The 22,381-nt window shown below is 40.5% G+C and overlaps 1 protein-coding gene across 2 annotated transcripts in view; it reads left to right on the top strand.

Annotated features, from left to right (window-relative positions):
- adamts3 (ADAM metallopeptidase with thrombospondin type 1 motif, 3) overlaps nt 1-11,193 on the top strand; it is a 554,270-nt gene extending 543,077 nt beyond the window's left edge. Inside the window, exons 23-24 of one of the 2 annotated variants that reach the window (XM_034170793.1) lie at nt 5,679-5,796; nt 9,059-11,193. In XM_034170793.1, coding sequence (XP_034026684.1) covers nt 5,679-5,796; nt 9,059-9,564 — 624 coding nt within the window. In that variant the 3' untranslated portion in view covers nt 9,565-11,193. The remainder of the gene's footprint in view (nt 1-5,678; nt 5,797-9,058) is intronic. The other variant, XM_034170794.1, reaches the window with a different exon arrangement.
- The last annotated feature ends 11,188 nt before the right edge of the window (nt 11,194-22,381 follow it).

Raw genomic sequence — 22,381 nt, 5'->3', positions numbered from 1 at the left:
TCTGTGCATGTCTAAAATAGAAGCACCTGCTTACGGCAAAATGCATAAAACACAATAAAGCTCTCCGTCCGTGCGTGCATCCGTGTGTGCGTGTGTATGGCTTTCATCATGGAGAAACTGTAGAGAGCTGACATTTTCCGTTTAGTATGCTTATATATTTTGGGTCAAGGATGAACGCTGCGAAAATGTAACGTTGATAGGACTTATATTTTTGGAGAAACTACGGCTATTAGTTAATGTTGCTAATTACATTCTGGACTAACACGCTATTCCAGCAGGGGGTGGTAAATCATCTTTTTATTAAAAGTGTGAGTGTGTGCGTGCTTGATTTTATTTAGTAAGTTCAATGTAAGTTGTTGTTGGTCATTTGGCTGCTCCTGGTTTTTCTTCGGGGTCGCCACAGCGGACACAGCCAGATCTGCAAGCTTATTTCAACCTACCATATTTTCCATATTTTCCAAACTATGTGTTGCACTACAATATTCATTACATCTGTCCAAAAATGTGTCATGAATGGGGGGGAAAAACATATATCAGTCGCGTATGTCTGTAAGTCGCATTTATTTTTGAAATATGTTGCTACTGTTTTATTTGAAGAGGCACAAAACACTCAAGTGTAAATTGCTTCTTGTCACCACTCAACAGAAAAAAGCATCACTTGCTTACCCACAGGTGTCCATCGATGCCAACTCAGCACCTGATTTACTAAGATTCTGTTAAGTGCCAAAATGTGTGGGCATGAAAAAAAATTGCAATAAGCCTCTTTCAACAATATGCGATGTAAGCCACTCACACTTTTAACTGAAAATGTAATTTACCAAATCAAAAATGAATGCGCCTTGAAAATGTTTTGTCAAGGGAGGTGCGCAGTGTTTTGCACAAGTCCAAATTCAGTCCCATTCATTTAAAGATCATTATCTAAAGACAATCTGACAATGGGGAGCATTTCACTGTGGTGTTAATATATTCTCTTCATTGTCACATTATTGCAGATAATGTGATATAGAATGAGAATCAAGAATCATTTGTGTATGCTTTATATGTAGGTGAGTGTCTGCTGTCTGTTGTTCACTGTCCATGGTGCTACCCACAGTCCAGACCATACACTGTGGTGCTGACTGCTGTCAGCTCCCCTGTGTGGTTGTGCGTGGTGACTGGGCTGGACATGGGCAGACATGCACAGGTCTTTCTTCGTATATTTCTATTACATATGGTATTACACATTTGGTGGTCAAGTGGTTAATGCGCTTGGTTTCAGTGCAGAAGGTTCCGGGTTCAAATCCCACCCCTGCCACATTTCTCCATGTAATGTGGAGTTGCGTCAGGAAGGGCATCCGGCGTAAAACCTGTGCCAATTCAACATGCAGATCCACCTTGGATTTGCTGTGGCGACCCCGAGTGCAAAAACAAGGGAGCAGCTGAAGGGACTTTCAGTTTTATTTAGACAATAGATGTTTCCTTAAAATTAGGCCACTATAAATTATTTCATCATTGTGTTTTCAGTGTTAAAGTTGTGTGTTCAATGTAAGGTTTATGCGTGTCTGCATTGATCATGCACATACAAAAGTTAACACTAAGGTTTCAAACATGCATAATTACAGATGCAGCCTCAGACCCTAAAATTGCTTTTCGCCTTGATAAATTGTGTTGCAGGTGCAAGTCTCACCTATTGCACGTTCAACACCTACAATTTTGAGCACTTGGGTGGACACACCCAAAATTGCATATTCATGAAGGAAAATTAGTTAAACAGACAATACTTGCTATTGTGCCCATTTAAAAGATGCCATCTTCACTGAGCACATTAGTAAGTCAGCACGCACATTTTTTACAGGAACTGTGGTGTTTGCTCACATTCATACACATGCAAACCTTTAGTAAATCAGGCCCTAACCTTAGCCTTACCACGCCCTAACCAACGTTCTCATTGTCCTCAAAGGCAAACAAGTTGAGTGCCGGGTAGTATGAACTGTGTTCCCTCTCTTTATTCAATAATGAGGTCTTTCAGTTTGAGAGCCTGATTTATTACGCTTGCTTGTTCTCTAAGACCCAACTGTCTTCTTTGTTCAGCTCTTATTATTATTTTATGGCAGTTGGGATCCATCTTAGTGGTGCTTTATATCTGCTCCAGAGTGTGAATCCGACAGTACCTCATTCAGATCAGTATACAGGAGTAGTTTATCACACATGCAGATGGTACCATCTTGTGGTTGTAGGTGATAATGCAGTATATTTTGACATATTGGTTGTTATATAATGACTGAGTGGATCCTTGTCATTTGATTGGTGCTTTGTATGTCACATGACATGGATTAATTCATCCAATTTGTGTTGCATTGCATTTAGAGTGCGGCTTGGTTCCATTTAGAGTGCAAACTTGGTTCCATACGTTTGGTACCATTGCACTCTGCGTGTACACACACGGACGCACGCACGTCCTCCAGCACACATGATCAGTCACGCGTGCATGAGTACGTGCGCGCCCACACATGCTTGTGCGCACACGCACACACAAAACAAATCCACTGTGCTGCCTGGAGGCTGTCAGCAGGAAGAAAGAAGAAAAGCTGGACTCATTTCTGATGTGATTTTTTTTTTTGCTGCACTGAGGACATACACAGTCTTTTTTTGGTAGTACACACACACACAAGCACCGACCAGGTTGCGTGTATGCACGTGCACGCGGGGGACAACAACTCTCCCGAGACATAATTTGATTGAGGTAACTGACGCTGCTAATTTTTGTAAGATATACATACACACACACACAAAACAAATCCACTGTGCTGTCTGTGAGCAGGAAGAGAGAAAGAAAAGCTGGAGTCATTTCTGACGTGATTTTTTTTTTTTTTTTTTTTTGCTGCACTGAGGACATACACAGTCAACCGAGCCGGTTGTGTGTGTGCGCGCGCGGGGGACAGCGACACGATTATTTGATTGAGCTAACTGATGCTGCTACACACACACACAAAATCCACTCCGCTGTAAGCAGTCTGGATGCCTGAGGACCTGTTCACATGAAACGCTGATGTGATTTTTGGCTGGACTGAGGAACTACACAAAGTCTGTTTTTTTTTTTGTTTTTTTTTATGGCAGTCCAAAGTCAGGGCTCAGCATCACTGGACTACACGTTACAGTGGAACACCAAAATGTAAGTCCCTTTTCTGTTGTTTATAAATTAATAAAATATCAAATGACAAGGATCTATTTTAGCCGTTATATAAAACAAATAATGAATATTTTTACATTCTTTCAAAGGAATTAATATTTAATTCGGTGAAAGCTGGAACATACCATTCAACGAGGTCCCCCAGACCACCCAACTCAATATAGCTAGCTTTGAAGCTCACCTCTCTTTTCAAAGAATTTCTTTCCCTGTCCTTTTTTCTCTTCTTTTTGAAATCTGGACAGTGATTTTTTTTAGGAAAGACATATTTTATTTCAGCCTAAACACTAGGGCTGCAGCTAACGATTATTTTACTAATCAGTTCATCGATAGATTATTTTTTCGATTAATCGTTTTGTTGTTTTGTTTTTTTTTAACTTACATGTGCGTTTTGCCATTATTTCTTTAAGTGAGTTATTATTTAAAGGCTTTTGTCACACAACATCAACGTTTGCGCTTGTAACAAAGTTATGTTATATTCTCATCAAAAACATACCTGGAGTAGTGTTTTGTTTTATTTTGCACATACATACATCACCGACACACCACAAAGAGATTTCCATGAGGTTTAGATGCCTACAGCAACTATCTCACCCATTGAGAACATATTACAGCAAGAGTCCACAAAAGTATTTTAAAGGCCTGACAAAAGTGTAATATGTTATATTTAATAAGCTATTTTCATGAAAAAAGACACAAATGTGCAGTTTGCTGCCTTTTATTTTTTTTCTTGTGTAAAAACAGCTTAGATGTGGTTTGACCGAAACAAATTGTCATTAAACTTAATAAAATAGGGATGAAGTGGAGGTGTAAGAGTCACTAGGTGTTCACAGGAAACAGTTATTTCTATATTTATTTATGTTCATTGGTGTCGCCTGTGCGCCTGGACTAAACCATTGTACAACTGTCCAGGGGTGGGAAGGGCCCTCAGAGATCTTTCAATATTATTGTTAGAGCAGAATTATGTTTTGCAACATTTATACATTTATTCTAATTATATTCTTTTACAACATGAATTGTATGGACATTAATAACGTGCAACACAAAAATGTATTTAATGCCAGTTTTTTGTGCCCCCCCCATGCTCTGGGCCCTGGGTACATAGTACCCTTTACCCCCCCCCAGTCTGACGCCCCTGGCAATACAGCTTCCAGTAAGTAAGTCCCTTCGGCTGCTCCCTTGTTTACACTCGGGGTCACCACAGCAAATCCAAGGTGGATCTGCATGTTGAATTGGCACAGGTTTTACGCCGGATGCCCTTCCTGACGCAACTCCACATTACATGGAGAAATGTGGCAGAGGTGGGATTTGAACCCGGAACATTCTGCACTGAAACCAAGCGCATGCAATACATCTTCCAGTCATTTCACATAAATTTGTACCTTTTTTGAAATGATTGATTGTTTTTTATTTAATACTAACACTTTTTGTAATTGTGTAGTTATCGAATCATTGTTTACTGTTTACTGTTTCTGTACTCTTCCAAAATAAATTCCTTCAGGATAAATAAAGTTGATCTATCAGGTTTGAGTAGACAGAGATGTCTGGACACAAATGTAGGAGTCAAACTCACAGTTCAGATTTTCAAGGTCGTTTACTGGTTGCGTATGCAGGGTCCAATACACAGAAAGGCAGTCTAAGAACAGCAAACAAATCCGGAACAGCAGGCAAAAGGCATGGTCGACAAAACAGGCAGTAGGTAAAAAAAAACTATAGGAAGCAGGCAGGCAAGGAAAACTCAAGGAACTAAGCTGGAAGTGATGGCATAAAGCGCAACGATTTCGCAAGGAACTAGTGCAACTAGTGAAGCTTATATACACTCTGGTGATGAGCTACAGATTAGAAACAGGGGTGTGTAAAACTCTCAAAAAGGGGTGTGGCCCAAACAATGTGCACCCAGCACCAAGTGAGAGAGACAAGAGAAATCACACATAGGCAAACAAATCAAGCTAAACTAAAACACAACAAAGCATAATACAAAAGTCCAGATCATGACATGATCTTTATCTTTAATACCAGAAAGTCACTTGAGAAAAAAATTGTTAAGCTCTCATCAGCTTTGATATGCCTCCCTCATATTGGTCTCTGTCTTGGATATACCTGGAATTATGAAACAAAATTCTGTACCATATCGTACCCGACACGTTGTTCACCACAAGTGTTACGCTGTGTGCACTTCTGTGTAGAATGAAGCCTCATTTCCATCATGCAGGTGATGATAAGGTTACAATTTGTAAGAAACTGAGACATATCCAGTGGATGGCAGTGTTCAGCAGAGGGAAAACACATCTATTGGATATCACATAAGCAAAATGTGGTTTGTTTTTGGTGTAATCTGATGATTCAAAGTTCCCCAAATTGCAGTCAGTTTTCCCTGTTATTACTGTAGATGGAAATTCAGGTTGGCTTATTTCATTCAGTTCTCCGGACATTAACTTTAATCTTTTATGAACAGAGGTTCATTTAAGATGTGCCCTTCCAACATCACTGCTACTTTTTTCTTTTTCTTTAGTGCTCAGTTACCTGTGGTGACGGGATGGAGAGGCGACTGGTTACTTGTCGGATTGGCGATCAGTGTCATGGGGACAAACCTGAAACTATAAGACCATGTCGACCAGGACCATGCCACGGTAATGCAATACTCAGAGTTACATCATCTTTAGACAAGAGCCCACAAATGTCCCATTTATTATGTATTACTACTGAGCATTATCTAAAGTATTATGGTAATGTTCCGTATTACTCACACAGTCATTGATTTCTGCTGATTCCCATGTAGCCTTGCAGTCCACCACAGCAAACTTCAGATGGATTTTATTCTCATTAGACAGATAACTTTATTTTATTCATCCCGAGGGGAAATTCCAGTTGTCATAGCAGCCGTGTACCTCAAAAAACAATAAGTAACCTAGGTAAAAACACAGAGAAGTAATATCTATAGTAATAGTCAGTAGTATATAGTAATATCTACGTATATGTCATGGACATGAAGGAGCGAAGCTCTTCAGCATCTCACCATGTCATTAAGGTCCTTCCGACTTTTTTTCAGTGAATGCTTCTGGAGAGCATTAGCATGGCTAAAAGTCTTCAGCTTCTGGGGGGCTTCACCCCCAGGCTCCCCTAATTACAGCCCTCTGTTTAATCCCCCCTCTACAGCCTCACCTTCTCCTCTTTAGCTCCTCCAGAATATCAGACCTCTCTCCGGCTACAAAGGCCAGCTGGTTTAGGGCAGTCAGCTGATCTTGTGCATAAACAATGCTGGCAGTTTGACTAACATGGCTTCCAGAGTAGCATGTAAAAAATAAAAGTAAAGAAAGTGATGTGTCTAAACCACTTAAAAGGCATATTGGTGTAAATGTAACTTCCAGATAACACACACAATAAAACACTATAAAAACACAAATAAACTAGAGCACCGCACTCGAAAAGTGCAAACCTCCGCCAACACTACTTTCCAATTCCACAAAGTTATGCTTTGGAAAAAAAAATCAAGGTCAAAGTCCTGTTAGAAATGGCTTTTCATGAAATTAGATGTGATCAGATGTCAACAGTATGTATTTAGTTCATGCACTTGAATTAAAGTTTTTTCTGTGGTGTTGTCAGGTTTTTTTGTTTTGTTTTTAGTATTCAGCTTTTCCGGTTTCTGATTTTTTTCTTCAGATAAGTTTCACAGAACATTGGTTATCTGTGCTATGCACAATTTGTCATTGCTTTTTGGCACCTGGTTTCCGACTGATAACTGGAAGATAAACAGATGTAAAATTGGAATCTCCATCCAATTTCGGTGGTGTAGGTAAATCCATAATAGAAAAATGAGAGTGATTGAGGCACTTTAGATTGAGATATAATGCAAAACGTACACCAAATGAGCTTTTCGATTCGTGCTGGGTTGAAAAGATTGATTCACCGATTTTAATTTGATTCTCATTTTAATTACACAAATCGATTAATATATTTATATAGATAGATAGATACATATAGATATATATACGAGGTCTGTTAGAAAAGTATTGTACCTTTTTATTTTTTTCAAAAACTATATGGATTTGATTCATATGTTTTTACGTCAGCCAAGCTTGAACCTTCGTGTGCATGCGTGAGTTTTTCCACGCCTGTCGGTTGCATCATTCGCCTGTGGGCAGGCTTTGAGTGAGCACTGCTCCACCCCTCTCGTCGTTGTTTCATTGCGAGGAAATGGCGGAATGATTTGGGCTTTTTTTCCATTAGAATTTTTTCAGAAACTGTTAGAGACTGGCAGCTGGAAACCATTCGAAAAATTTATCTGGCTTTCGGTGAAAATTTTACGGGCTTCACAGAGAATAAGGAGTGTTACTACAGCTTTAAGGATGGCCCACAATGGCGCACGGCGTGCCGCGCTCCGAGCTGCCATCGAGAGGCAGAAACCACCACATCATTTCTAAACGGATGGCTGTGTGGAGCCGGGACCGTCGTGTGCAATATCTCTGGTTATCACAAGAGCTGGACATCAGCCATTTTCCGGCAGATTTCACTTTTAACAAGAGATTTTGTCATGGAAAGCCGCGCGGAGGCTTCGCGCATCACGACCGATTCGCTGATGAAGCGAGACAAAGGAACACCTCCGTTTCGGAGTGCCAGAGGACAAGCCCAGCTCTCTACAATTTCTCTTATACTCACTCGACTGGTAAGCACTGAAAGCCGAGATAGGCATGTCCCAACCAATTCAGTTACACATATCAACATTAGTGTCCTCCGTCTACTTTACTTCTTTGTCAATGAAGCGTTTTGCTTCAGCAGAACTGCCAAACACTTTTACCTGCTCTTGATGGTGTACATGAAGCCGAGCAGGGAAGCGGAGATAATGCTGAATGTTTTTCTCCCTTAGCACCTGTAGCACCTCCTAAAAGCTCCGCTGTTTCTCCATGACCTCTGTTGTCCAGTCAGAAAAGATGAAGACACGCTTTCCATCATATTCCAGGGCGCGTTGTCGGCATATCCGAAGAATCTTCTCTTTATCCTGGGTGTAATGTACACACGCGATGAGGGTGCGTGGTTTGGAGCCTTCTGCTGGTTTTGGCTGAAGCGTGCAGTGTGCTCTGTCAATAGCCACAGGCTTGTCGAAGATCTCCACTCCGAGTAGTTTGGGAATCAAGTGGGATACAAAATCAGTCAGTCTCCCCTTTTCTTCTCCTTCAGCAATACCTACTATTTTATGTTATTGCATCGAGATCGCCCTTCAAGATCGGAAAGCTTGGAGTGGAGAAACTTATTTTTCTGCCGCAACTTGTCCATTGCTGTTTCCAGGCTCTGAATGCATTGTGCGTGGTCTGCGGCCTGGTTTTCCATGTCGTCCATTTTCTTGATTAACTCCTGTTGGCAGGAGACGAAACCCTGGATCTTCTGTTCAAAGTCGTCAAAACGGAGATTGATAGAATGAAGGATGCTCGTTTCAATTTTCTTCCAGATAAGTGGGAGCTACTTGTCGTTGTCGCTAGGTGAGCTAGCTTTTGGGTGGTTAGCTGTAGCACTAGCATTAGCCATAGCACCATCTTTCTGGCGTGTGCTTACCCCACATTTACTGGTCATTTCCTTATAGTGTGGTGATAATTACAATGTCCAGGAGATGAATGGAGGTCCAAACAATGTGACGGAGGCAAGAGCTCTGGCACGGGTTTTATAGAGTTTAAGGTGACGTGCCTCGAGGAGCTCCGAAAAACACGTCTACTCACTAGCGCGCCCCCCCCCCCCGTGTTTTACTTTTGAAATCACACAGAAGTAATACTATTTGTGAAAGTAATGAAGCCTTACCCTGGCATACTTGTAAACATTAAAATACCGATGCAGTAATGTGTTCATTTCATCATATCTCTTTGTTCTGATGCTCTCTGACATGCTGTGCTGTTTGACTTTCAGATGAACCCTGTAATGGAGACAAGTCCATCTTTTGCCAGATGGAGGTCCTAGCGCGATATTGCTCTATTCCAGGCTACAACAAACTCTGCTGTGACTCCTGCGGCAAGCGGAGCGGCACACTTTCTCTCTTCTCTGAGGCGGCCAAGACAGAAGAGCATGTCCGCTTTGGGTCAGCCTCCCAGCTCCTAGAGACATTATCGGCCGCTGTCGGAGCCAACAGCACCCGTGCTGCTAAGCAAGACTCAGGCAAAGGCTCAGTATCATCTGGTATTGCTGGGAAAGGCTTCACTTCGCCTGCCCCGTTGAAGAAAATCCCAACAAAGATCAGTACTGCACCAAGGCGTGTTCCACGCCACGTGGGAATTACTGTCAGGAAGCCACCTGTTATTGCACTGGCTTCCATGGCTACTCAGCCTGAGAGGCAGCCAGGTACTGGTGAGGGTCAAAGGTTGAGCAGCTTGACAGACAGTCGGTGGCCTACAGCGTTATGTGAGGTGGAGAGATGAAAATGTCCTGCTTCAGGCCTTTCATGAACAGTCAATATCCAGCTTTACTCTCAGTCATGTCAAACAACACACAGACAGAAAAGTGCTGGTTCACTTTGTTTTTACACTTTCCTTTTCCCTGTCAGTGTCTTCTTACAGTTTTTAGACTGAAAGTCCACATTGCTTTGCTTCATGCTTATTTATTAAGAATAGAAAAAGATGCAATGACTTCAGTGAACAGGAGCAACGTGATTAGGAGAGAATGTTCATTCATGCCAGAAAAACAACTTTTGTTCTTTTTGCTGAACTGTTTCAGGGACTTCAAAGTTCAACAAAGCATAGAAACCTTGACAGTCCTGAATCTCTTTGTACATCTCAAATGGATCTGAACCAAACTCTGATGTGTCAACAAAAGTGCCTTAGAATGAGATGTGAGGTCCCAGCAGGTGCCTACGTTTTCACTCCAAATGGCCTTTTCTTCGTTTCATTGGTCACGATGCATAATAAAACAAATCTCTGGAATCCACAGAGCGGGGGCTGAATCTGCTGCAAAACGTTCAGCAGAAGACAAGACAAAATGTCATCAGGTGCAGTTATTGGTGTTGATTCAGTTTGGGAAACTGTATGCACACAACACAGGCTGAGCTTCCATGGTCTCGAATTAAAAGGCTCTTCACATTATGAAAAAAAAATGCTTTTGGTGCATACACATTTTTAACCTTCAAGCTAGAAGACAAAAGTTTTTAAAAGTTGTTTTAAAAGACAGAAATGTTTAAAAGTTGCAAGGAAGCCTGGCCTTCTGACTCTTACATGGAGCAGCTCTTTTGAAAGAGTCCACAGTGATCAGACATTGAAAATTGTTGTTGTTGCATAGAATTTTTTTTTACTGGCTTTCTGTGCCAGTTGCTATTTGCCAAGGTTGCTGTTAATATTGTGCATGAAAATGCTGAGTGTATCAACATGAATAACTTTTAAAGTAGATTGATCAAAATGTCAAGGGAAAGGCAAAAAGAAAAATAGTAAAAATAAAGAACATGTTATATGCGTCCGCTCATCATTTGTCATGATGTGCTATGTGATATGATTATGTTGCTAAAACATCATGACATGACATGACATAATCAGAAAAAAATGACATTATCAGAAAAATGCATTCTGCTGAATTTCTCCACATTCAGTTGGCTTAAAGAGGTGATTCAGTGTTTATGTTGATCTAATCATTTGTCATTATGTGGTATAAGTGACATGACGATGAAGACACAAAAACATCATGAAATTACATCAATATACTCTGAAAAACACATTTCCGTGATATCTACTACCAGTCAGACTAGGTTAATAATCTCTGCCTTGTTGGTCTTGCTGCTGCCATTGTTCCTATATCTCCTAATGACTATCATATTCTTGCATCTTTGTATTATGTGCGTGTGCAGGGTACACATTGCTCCTCTGATGACCTTCATATAGTTTTGAAGCAGTGACAGGGAAAAAGTGCATGCAGTGGAGTGGAAAACTATGATTTAGGGCTGCTGTTTTGCACTTGACCAGCTTTTAACTTTGTGCAAAGTAGTGACTCTGCAGAATGTGTGAACAGAAAATCCAACCATACAATCTCGCCTTCTGTATTCAGTGTTCACAACAAAGTATATATATATATATATATATATATATATATAATCCTGTTCAATCTCATGAATACTTGACGTAACTAAGTTTGGAACTGGCATCAAAGGCAAGGTCGAAAACGCTTTTTTTAAGTATATGAATTTGAAATTTTCTCCTTTTTTTTCTTCATAATCTCAAAGCTTTTAGAAAAAGGCCATTTCGTGGTATCTTGTAGACTGTTAGGTAGGTAAGGTTAGACCCTTAGATCAGCTTTAGAGCGGGTTTAGACATAACTTTATAACATTGGCCAATTGATAATATTGGCTGAAATGAGCCTTTCACAAACATATCAGTATCTGTGCTATTTTTGGCCATAGGAAAACTTTTATTCTACTTGGCTATTGGAAATGTTGTCATTCCATAGTTTGTCCAGCAGAGGGGGCTCCAGCTGCATTGTTACATTGTTGTCAAGTATAGCTGGTACCCCATCATCCCTTGGTCAAATTACCTACAAGAGACAAAGGCGAAGCAAACTGCCATTTATTTTCAGTCAGAGTGGGCATTTTACAGCAACAAGTGGTTGCTATGCCACAAGCTAGGCGGGGCCAGATTAGATGAGATGCCTGCATTATGCAACTATTGAGCAATATATCAAGGGGACTGCCAATCTGAGTGCAGGCAACATAACAGTAGTGTGACATAGGTTGGTTGAATGTTGATTATATTTATAATAAAGTTCATATTTCAACTCTAAAACATCAAGCCTTAACTACATTTTTTTTTCATAATGGTTTGATAAGGAAATGTTAGGAATCATTGCCATTTTAATGGATATATCAACAGATATATAGGTTTCTTAAATTTTTTTTTACTCCCTAATGTCTGTATCGTATTAGCCCCCAAACAAATTCATAGCTGTCTTGCTCTCATACAGTGCACCCAGAAAGTATTCTCAGTGCTTAACTTTTTCCACATTTTTTCTATATTGCCGTCTTATTCCAAAATGGATGACATTCATTTTATTTCCTCAAAATTCTACACACAATACCCCATAATGACAGTGTGATTTTTTTTTTTTTTTTTTTTTTTTTTTTTTTTTGCTTTTTGCAAATGTATTACAAAAAATAAGAAATCACATGTACGTAAGTATTCACAGCCTTTGCCATCATCGATGAAGTCAAAGGATTTGATAGACCCCCCAAGACAAGATTGTCTCAAGGCACAAATCTTGGGAAGGGTCCAGAAACATTTCTGCTGCATTGAAGGTCCCAATGAGCACAGTGACCTCCATCATCTGTAAATGGAAGAAGTTTGGCTCCACCAAGGCTCTTCCTAGAGCTGGCCACACATCTAAACTAAGTGATTGGGGGAGAAGGTCTTTAGTCATGGAGGTGACCAAAAATCCGATGGTCACTAAGTCAGAGGTCCAGCATTCCTCTGCGGAGAGAGAGGAACCTTCCAGGACAACCATCGCTGCAGCAATACACCAATCACCTCTGTATGGTAGAGTGGCCAGACGGAAGCCATTCCTTAGTAAAAAGCACATGGCAGCCCCCCTGGAGTTTGCCAAAAGGCACCTAAAGGACTCTCAGATGTGAGAAACAAAATTCTCTGGTCTGATAAGACAATGATTGAACTCCAGGCATCATGTTTGGAGGAAACATGGCACCATCCCTACAGTGAAGCATGGTGGTGGCAGCATCATACTGTGGGGATGTTTTTCAGCATCAGTAACTGTCAGTGGGAGACTAGTCAGGCTTGAGGGAAAGATGAATGCAGCAATGTACAGAGACATCCTGGATGAAAACCTGCTCCAGAGTGCTCTTGACCTCAGACTGGGGCGACGGTTCATCTTTCAGCACAACATTGACCCTAAACACACAGCAAAGATATCAAAATAGAGGCTTCAGGACAACTCTGTGAATGTTCTTGTGTGGCCCAGCCAGAACCCAGAGCTGAATCTGATTGAACATCTCTGGAGAGATCTGAAAATGGCTGTGCACCGACACCTACATCCAACCTGATGGAGCTTGAGAGGCGCTACAAAGAGGAATGGGCAAAACTGCCCAAAGATAGGTACACCAAGTTTGTGGCATCATATTCAAGAAAACTTGAGGCTGTAATTGCTGCCAAAAGTGCATCAAGTACTGAGCAAAGGGTGTGAATACTTATGTACATGTGATTTCTTAGTTTTTGTTGTTTGTTTTATAAAATAAACTTGCAAAAAAAATTCATGTCGTTATTATGGGGTGTTGTGAGTAGAGTTTTGAGGGAAAAAAATTATTTTACTCCATTTTGGAATAAAGCTGTAACGTAAAATGAAGCGCTGTGAATATATTCTGGATGCACTGTAGCTCACTATTGTAATAATTCTTGGAAAAGTGTTTATCTCAGTTAAAAGCTATGGACATACACATGGGAGGTGATGGTCTAGTGGTTAAGGTGTTGGGCTTGAGTCCAGAAGATCATGGGTTCTCATGGGTTCAAATCCCCGCCTGACTGGAAAATCACTAAGGGCCCTTGGGCAAGGCCTTTAATCCACTGTGTGTATGGCAGCACCCTGACATCGGGGTGAATGTGAGGCATAATTGTTAAGCGCTTTGAGCATCTGATGCAGATGTGGAAAAGCGCTATATAAATGCAGTCCATTTACCATTTACATGTATTCATGAAAAGAGATGTTTACAATAGTATTAATATTTATTACAGTAATGGTTTTATTGTGCATTCCTGTCCACTACAGTTATGATTATTACCATAGTGGACAGAAATGACAGCCATTAAATAGCAGTTGCAGTTTAACTTGGTTTCCATCGGCTCATTAGAAAAACAAAAATAATTCTCACTGTAGTCACTGTTAGTTTCTGTGATCAGACAACCAAGCTGTCAGATGATGCTAAAGAACCAAAACAGGAAACAAAACCTGACAAAAACTGCTTAAGGTTGTCAATTTTTTTTTCTCCTCTCTCGCTCTCTCTTTATGTATGGTGCTTTTAGCTATCACACTCTTTTACATTCATTCCACATAAGGTTTGGTGGTATGGTTTTTGCATTTTTTGTTTTGGTTTGGTTTGGTTTGGAACCCCGCACATTTAAGTCTTTGTAAATGGATTTTAAATGAAGGTTCCAGAAAGATAAAGCTATTTATTGAAATAAGGATTTGCTCATCACCACCATGCATCTGACTGCAATACAAAAGACAGAAGGTTTTGTGTTTTCAGCAAAGAAATGGCTCAAAACTACTCACACTCACTCCTGTGTGCAGGTGTACAGAGTAGTGCATGTATATAGCATCCGGTGCATACATATTTATTGAAATTTAAACGCTTGAGCTTGATAACTGTTTGTGCAGTGACAGCTTGTCACTCTGCTGCAGCTCGTAAGCCATTAAATTTAGCATTTATGGCCACATCATTTTCTTGATAGTTTTCACTTTTAAATGGATTTGTTTGTTTTTTTCTACACCTTACCATATAAATGATATTGTTTCTTTCAAACAAACTAGATGTAAATATACATGCTCTATTTTGAGATGTTTTGTTTTTCTAAAAGCTGTCTTTTTACAGCTGTTTCGTAGAAGTTATTAACACAGCTGTTACGCATTGGCCACATTTATACTGTAGTACCAGCAAAGCAGGAAAATTGCTTTTTTTAAATGCTGTTTTTAGTTTTTTTTTCTTTATAATTGTACTTTTTTCTTCCCTTTTTTGTTGATGCCCATCTTGCCTATAAAACATTGCTGCTAATGTTATGCAAAGCTTGTAATGATGAATAGTTGTAGGTGTTACTTTGACAATCCCTGAGCCTCAGACAGATATTACTGCACACAATACTCCATGTACTGTATCTATACCCGTGTGCTCTCTGCCCTACTTGCTTTTCTGTGTATTTGTGTAGATTGAAGTGTACACTACTGATGCTGTTTGTTGTAACGGGGAGCACATAGCAATAAATGGTATGAAGAATGACATTTCTCTCCTTGTGTGGCTGTTATTGTTTCACTGTGAGAGGTAGGTTTTGGCAGCAGTGGGGCGTGTGTTTTACACCTAAGCCTTCAGAGCTACCCTATCGGAATTAAACACAGTACCACATCATACAGCAGCACAAATGGATGTCGTGTATATCCCAAATCACTGTTGTTTCTAAAGAAATGATTAAACTCACAACAGCCAGCCACATTAACAGAATTCAACATATTTCAATGGAGCTGCTGATTATACATGTAGATTCACATGGACAGAGCACAGAAGTCATTTACACCACACCAGCATCAACAGCCTGAGGCAACCAATAATAGCAAGTAAGGATACATTAATATTAATCAAATACACAGCAAAAGTGCTCCTCTCCTCAAAAGGAATTCCAACTGTATTTATTTAAAAAGATTCAATGGTACGTCTGTGCATTACACAGGTAAAGCGCAGACAAGCCCGCAATTAAATCCATTTCATAAACGATGGCTAATTTTATTTTTATCAGCTACATCAGGACTAACTCAAGTCAAAGCGTTAGAAGCAATGATTCATAGACTGGGCCCGTATCCACAAAGCAACTCAAAGAGCTCCTAACTTAGCCTAAAATTTCCTTGTCATGACTGGACAGTGAAGTGAACCGATCATATAACCTGAGCTGCATTAATACGTGCAATCGTGAGGATAACTTTGTTATGATGATGAAAAATTAAATTAATTGTTACACAGCTTGAAAATGTTTGAACTGACCTCATTCACATCCCAAATATCTATATATTAAAATAGTGACAGCTTGGGACTCCGACGAGAGCGGTCATATCTCCTCCACTCTCCCTTATCTCTGTTCTCTGCTTTATCCTTCAAGTCCCTACTTCACCAGACTGTGAATTCCTCAAATTATATTGGATTCTGGATCTATTGGACTACTATTGGATTAACCATGGAATTGATCAGCTGGTCTCTGAACGCTATTGACACCATTTTTTATACAATGTCAGGACCGAGGGATCCTACCTGCCCAACGTATCCTGCGGGCTATGTCCTCGACTCCTGGAGGTCTTGGCGTGTTGCATGCTTGGCACCTTTCTCCGTTGAGGACGACAAGGATTTATTCATTTTTTGTCTCATGGTAGCAGTGCTGGTACTTTTTGGCTTATGTGCTGCCCTGATCTACCGGAAAATTGGCAAGACGGTGGCATCAAGAACCACGGCCCCTCGCTTGTCCGCCATGATTAGCGAGGTTGGCAAGGCAGTGCATTCTCAGACTGCAATGACTCTTAAACTCAGACGCAAATTGGATCACATCTTGGAGCAGATGCATGCCTTGCAGTTGAAGCTGAAGATTTCAGAGGCTGGGGAATATTCTTAATTCATAATTGGGATTTGGTTGTGCAAGTGGAACTGTTAAAAAGTGATTTCACTGCTGAAACCATAACATTACAGGCTTATCAAGGCCTGAAGGTCAAATTGCCCTGCTGTCTACTCCAGAGGAAATTGTTTCGGCCTGGGGAATATTGGCTGTTTCTTATCTCATCTCACAAAGACAATAAACTGCTTTTCACAGGACTGTAGCATGTTCCATTCCCTCCCACCACCCCCTCCTTCCCCCATCAACACCCACCCTTTCCGGCGCCTGCTTATCGTCATTCCTTCTCCCTTCGGCGGGGGCGGTGCAGTTTTAGCTGCAAGCCCACGTACCCCCAAGCTGATGGCGGCGCAACTCAGGGTTGCTGCGTGGCCTTTACCCACTTGCCTAAATTAGGATAACAGACTTCTTCAAACTTAGTGCACATAAACAATGTCAAATGTGTATGTGTTGCCTTTAATTCTGATGTGTGCCATTATTACGGTAAACAAGTAATAATTGTGGACTAATTGCTGTCTGAGGTAACTGGAGTGTAACTGTAATTTCTGCATTGTGAGATCAATAAAGTATATCTAATCTAATCTAATCAACCAAAAACCAATTTTATTTGTTATTATCTATCGTCCACCTGGTCGTTACTGTGAGTTTCTCTGTGAATTTTCAGACCTTTTGTCTGACTTAGTGCTTAGCTCAGATAAGATAATTATAGTGGGCGATTTTAACATCCACACAGATGCTGAGAATGACAGCCTCAACACTGCATTTAATCTATTATTAGACTCAGTTGGCTTTGCTCAAAATGTAAATGAGTCCACCCACCACTTTAATCATATCTTAGATCTTGTTCTGACTTATGGTATGGAAATTGAAGACTTAACAGTATTCCCTGAAAACTCCCTTCTGTCTGATCATTTCTTAATAACATTTACATTTACTCTGATGGACTACCCAGCAGTGGGGAATAAGTTTCATTACACTAGAAGTCTTTCAGAAAGCGCTGTAACTAGGTTTAAGGATATGATTCCTTCTTTATGTTCTCTAATGCCATATACCAACACAGTGCAGAGGAACTACCTAAACTCTGTGAGTGAGATAGAGTATCTCGTCAGTAGTTTTACATCCTCATTGAAGACAACTTTGGATGCTGTAGCTCCTCTGAAAAAGAGAGCCTTAAATCAGAAGTGCCTGACTCCGTGGTATAACTCACAAACTCGCAGCTTAAAGCAGATAACCTGTAAGTTGGAGAGGAAATGGCATCTCACTAATTTAGAAGATCTTCACTTAGCCTGGAAAAAGAGTCTGTTGCTCTATAAAAAAAGCCCTCCGTAAAGCTAGGACATCTTACTACTCATCACTAATTGAAGAAAATAAGAACAACCCCAGGTTTCTTTTCAGCACTGTAGCCAGGCTGACAAAGAGTCAGAGCTCTATTGAGCTGAGTATTCCTTTAACTTTAACTAGTAATGACTTCATGACTTTCTTTGCTAATAAAATTCTAACTATTAGAGAAAAAATTACTCATAACCATCCCAAAGACATATCGTTATCTTTGGCTGCTTTCAGTGATGCCGGTATTTGGTTAGACTCTTTCTCTCCGATTGTTCTGAGTTATTTTCATTAGTTACTTCCTCCAAACCATCAACATGTCTATTAGACCCCATTCCTACCAGGCTGCTCAAGGAAGCCCTACCATTAATTAATGCTTCGATCTTAAATATGATCAATCTATCTTTATTAGTTGGCTATGTACCACAGGCTTTTAAGGTGGCAGTAATTAAACCATTACTTAAAAAGCCATCACTTGACCCAGCTATCTTAGCTAATTATAGGCCAATCTCCAACCTTCCTTTTCTCTCAAAAATTCTTGAAAGGGTAGTTGTAAAACAGCTAACTGATCATCTGCAGAGGAATGGTCTATTTGAAGAATTTAGGAGGTTTTAGAAACCATCATAGTACAGAAACAGCATTAGTGAGGGTTAAAATGATCATCTTATGGCCTCAGACAGTGGACTCATCTCTATGCTTGTTCTGTTATACCTCAGTGCTGCTTTTGATACTGTTGACCATAAAATTATACTTGGCCCCACAAATCTTAGAAACATGGTGTCTAACCAGATCCTTACTCTGGATGGCATTACCCTGACCTCTAGTAATACTGTGAGAAATCTTGGAGTCATTTTTGATCAGGATATGTCATTCAATGCGCATATTAAACAAATATGTAGGACTGCTTTTTTGCATTTGCGCAATATCTCTAAAATTAGAAAGGTCTTGTCTCAGAGTGATGCTGAAAAACTAATTCATGCATTTATTTCCTCTAGGCTGGACTATTGTAATTCATTATTATCAGGTTGTCCTAAAAGTTCCCTGAAAAGCCTTCAGTTAATTCAAAATGCTGCAGCTAGAGTACTGACAGGGACTAGAAGGAGAGAGCATATCTCACCCATATTGGCCTCTCTTCACTGGCTTCCTGTTAATTCTAGAATAGAATTTAAAATTCTTCTTCTTACTTATAATGTTTTGAATAATCAGGTCCCATCTTATCTTAGGGACCTCATAGTACCATATCACCCCAATAGAGCGCTTCGCTCTCAGACTGCAGGCTTACTTGTAGTTCCTAGGGTTTGTAAGAGTAGAATGGGAGGCAGAGCCTTCAGCTTTCAGGCTCCTCTCCTGTGGAACCAGCTCCCAATTCAGATCAGGGAGACAGACACCCTCTCTACTTTTAAGATTAGGCTTAAAACCTTCCTTTTTGCTAAAGCTTATAGTTAGGGCTGGATCAGGTGACCCTGAACCATCCCTTAGTTATGCTGCTATAGACTTAGACTGCTGGGGGGTTTCCATGATGCACTGAGTGTTTCTTTCTCTTTTTGCTCTGTATGCACCACTCTGCATTTAATCATTAGTGATTGATCTCTGCTCTCTTCCACAGCATGTCTTTTTCCTGGTTCTCTCCCTCAGCCCCAACCAGTCCCAGCAGAAGACTGCCCCTCCCTGAGCCCGGTTCTGCTGGAGGTTTCTTCCTGTTAAAAGGGAGTTTTTCCTTCCCACTGTCGCCAAGTGCTTGCTCACAGGGGGGCGTTTTGACCGTTGGGGTTTTTCCGTAATTATTGTATGGCCTTGCCTTACAATATAAAGTGCCTTGGGGCAGCAGTTTGTTGTGATTTGGTGCTATATAAATAAAATTGATTTGATTTGATTTGATTAATCTAATAGTGGGTGCATGAGTTTATTTAATACGTTCATTATGAGTACATTATATAATTGTAAATATGTTAAAAATACATGCATGACAGAAGAAAGTGAAAACATTTATTTCCATTATCATCCATTTAAAATCAAATGACAAAATACGTAGATGCAATAATAAAAGAAAATAACAATATTAATAATACCGATAATAATGATAATATTAACAGTGTGTACATATATGACAACTAGAACCTAAACAATTTTTAAATACATTAAGACAATAAAATAATTACATAGATCAAGCGGGTAGTATGTTACTGACTCACTGTCATCCTACATACGAAAAATATCTCTGCTTCTTCTGTCTTTTCTGCCATCTTCTCTGCTTAGGACACTTCTATGCTGCGTTCACACTGGGCGTGACGTGAGTGACAGCAGTGACAGGTTGCCATGTAATCCCTATGGAACTACGCGTTTTGGCTCCAAGTCACGCAGTGCGACGCGATAGACGAGAATGAAGCGACACGAGTGAAGCGATTTTGAGTGATTGGCGCGTTTGTGGCGCGATATTGTGTCGCATCACGTCGCGTTGCCCTCCTCCCCAAGTTGAAGAATCTGAACTTTTTCATCTCACCGCACCACGATGACCAATCAGGGACTGAATATGTAGTGACGTGGAGATGTCTGGAGTTTGACTGAAGATGTGAACATGTCCTGTATCTGGTAGCAGCCTGTGAGCAGGACATGTCTCTTTTGTCCTTTATTTCACAATTATGACAGAGTTTTTGGAGCGAGCAGCAGCCCCGCAGCAGCGGGAGCGGAGTTTCTTTTTCTTTTTACTTTACGTGTGCACACGAGCGAATCGTACATGGAGATTATTTTACTTATTAACTACACAGATGTATAATAAAACAAATGGTGACTGGTTTCTAAACACAATTATGACAGAATTTTTTGGGAAAGAGCCAGGAGCAGCCCGAAGCAAGCAGCGGAGTTTCTTTTTTTTTCTTTTACGTGCGCGCGCAAGCGAGCGAATCGTCTGTGGAAGTTATTTTACTTATTAACTACACAGATGTATAATAAAGCAAATGGTGACTGGTTTCTAAACACAATTATGACAGAGTTTTTGAAGCGAGCAGCAGCCCCGCAAGAGGGAGAGTGGAGTTTCTTTTCTTCTTTATGTGCGCGCGCGAGGGAATCGTCTGTGGAGATTATTTTAATTAACTACACAGATGTATAATAAAACAAATGGTGACTGGTTTCTAAACACAATTATGACAGCGTTTTTGGGGGAAGAGCGAGCTGCAGCCCCCACTTTCTTTCTTTTTTAAAATTGTTTACATGTGCACGCGTGAACGGGACAGGAGGTCCTCAAACTGGGTCCCGCAGAGGCGGAAGGACCGCCGAAAGCAGCCGTCATCCAGACACAGCTCCTGCAGCAAATAATGATACTCCCTGAATTGGGAACGTCTCATGACGTTTGTCAGCTTTCCACAACAACTCGCTCAGTGTGATCAAAGTCCGTCATGTTAACTTGACTGACAACCGGAGCCGGCAAGCGGAATGGAAGCTCCTCCTATTTGATGACGCACCGGGGCAAATTTTTGCAGCAAAAGCAGAGCGACACACTGGGCAATGGTGGCACGTCCGTCGCCACACCACCCCCGCGAATTTGTAGCGTCTGATCGTGCCCGGTGTGAATGCAGCAAAAGGCTTCTTAAAAGTCCTCCTCTGTTCTCTTACCAGTTTGGCACCTTAGGTGCCCTCTTAAGGCCTAAAGTGCTTTGTGGGCCACTTTCATCTTACCAAGGGAAAATTTGTCTAAGAATTCAAGAAATTCTAAGGTTTTTCTTAGAGTAACGTCACTAGGAGCTATTTTTAGTTTTAGGCTGCTTTGTGGATACAAGCCCTGGCATATCAATTTTTAAGGGCCTTACAGACTGTTGGGAATGTTGCAAGTGGATGCGGAAAATGGGCTGTGTTTTTTACATCACTCTGTTTGTGTTGTGGAGGCTGAGCAAGTCTTGCGGTCACCATGTTTGTGAAGACGTGTTGCAGGAAAAACTCAGTGAGTTCTGGAAAAAACTGAAGCAGCTGGTGTGATCAAGTAGATGCACTCAGTCCGAAATTCTTCACTTTTGGACATATACACGCATCCAGTTTGAGCAATGGAGCTTCTGCAAATTTGTCTGAGGTACGTGAGTAATCTTTTTTTTTATTATTATTATTTTTATTGATTTTCACATATAATAAGCACACACATACAAAAAAATCAAACAAAAACACACCTCCAGAACACAAACAAACAGTGGAAGGTGGACACATCAGAACAACAAAAGGTGGTGACACTTTACAAGCAATTATACTGAAAAAGGAAAGTTAAACAATAGGGAATGCATTAAAAAAAAAAAAACGAATGCATATCATTTAAGTTTATCTATCAAACTGATTAATGGCTGCCATAGCTTATCAAAAACTCCTTCCCAACCAGACAATGTATACCTAATTTTCTCCAGGTGGAGAACATTTCCCAATTCCCTCAGCCAGGTACGTGAGTAAAAGGTGACGTTAGTGCACCACTGAACACGTATGTTTTATCAGCTAACAGTGTTGTTGGTTGGTCTGGGCATTGTGTATTTATTAGTCTCTGTACCTTTTATGGGAGTGCATATGTTGTGTGTTCCCCTGCTTCATGGCCAAGTCT

The sequence above is a fragment of the Thalassophryne amazonica genome, chromosome 5 (genome assembly GCF_902500255.1).
Source record: "Thalassophryne amazonica chromosome 5, fThaAma1.1, whole genome shotgun sequence".
Lineage (NCBI taxonomy): Eukaryota > Metazoa > Chordata > Actinopteri > Batrachoidiformes > Batrachoididae > Thalassophryne > Thalassophryne amazonica.
The sequence above is the reverse complement of the archived record's forward strand: the minus strand, read 5'-3'. Positions and strand labels throughout refer to the sequence as shown.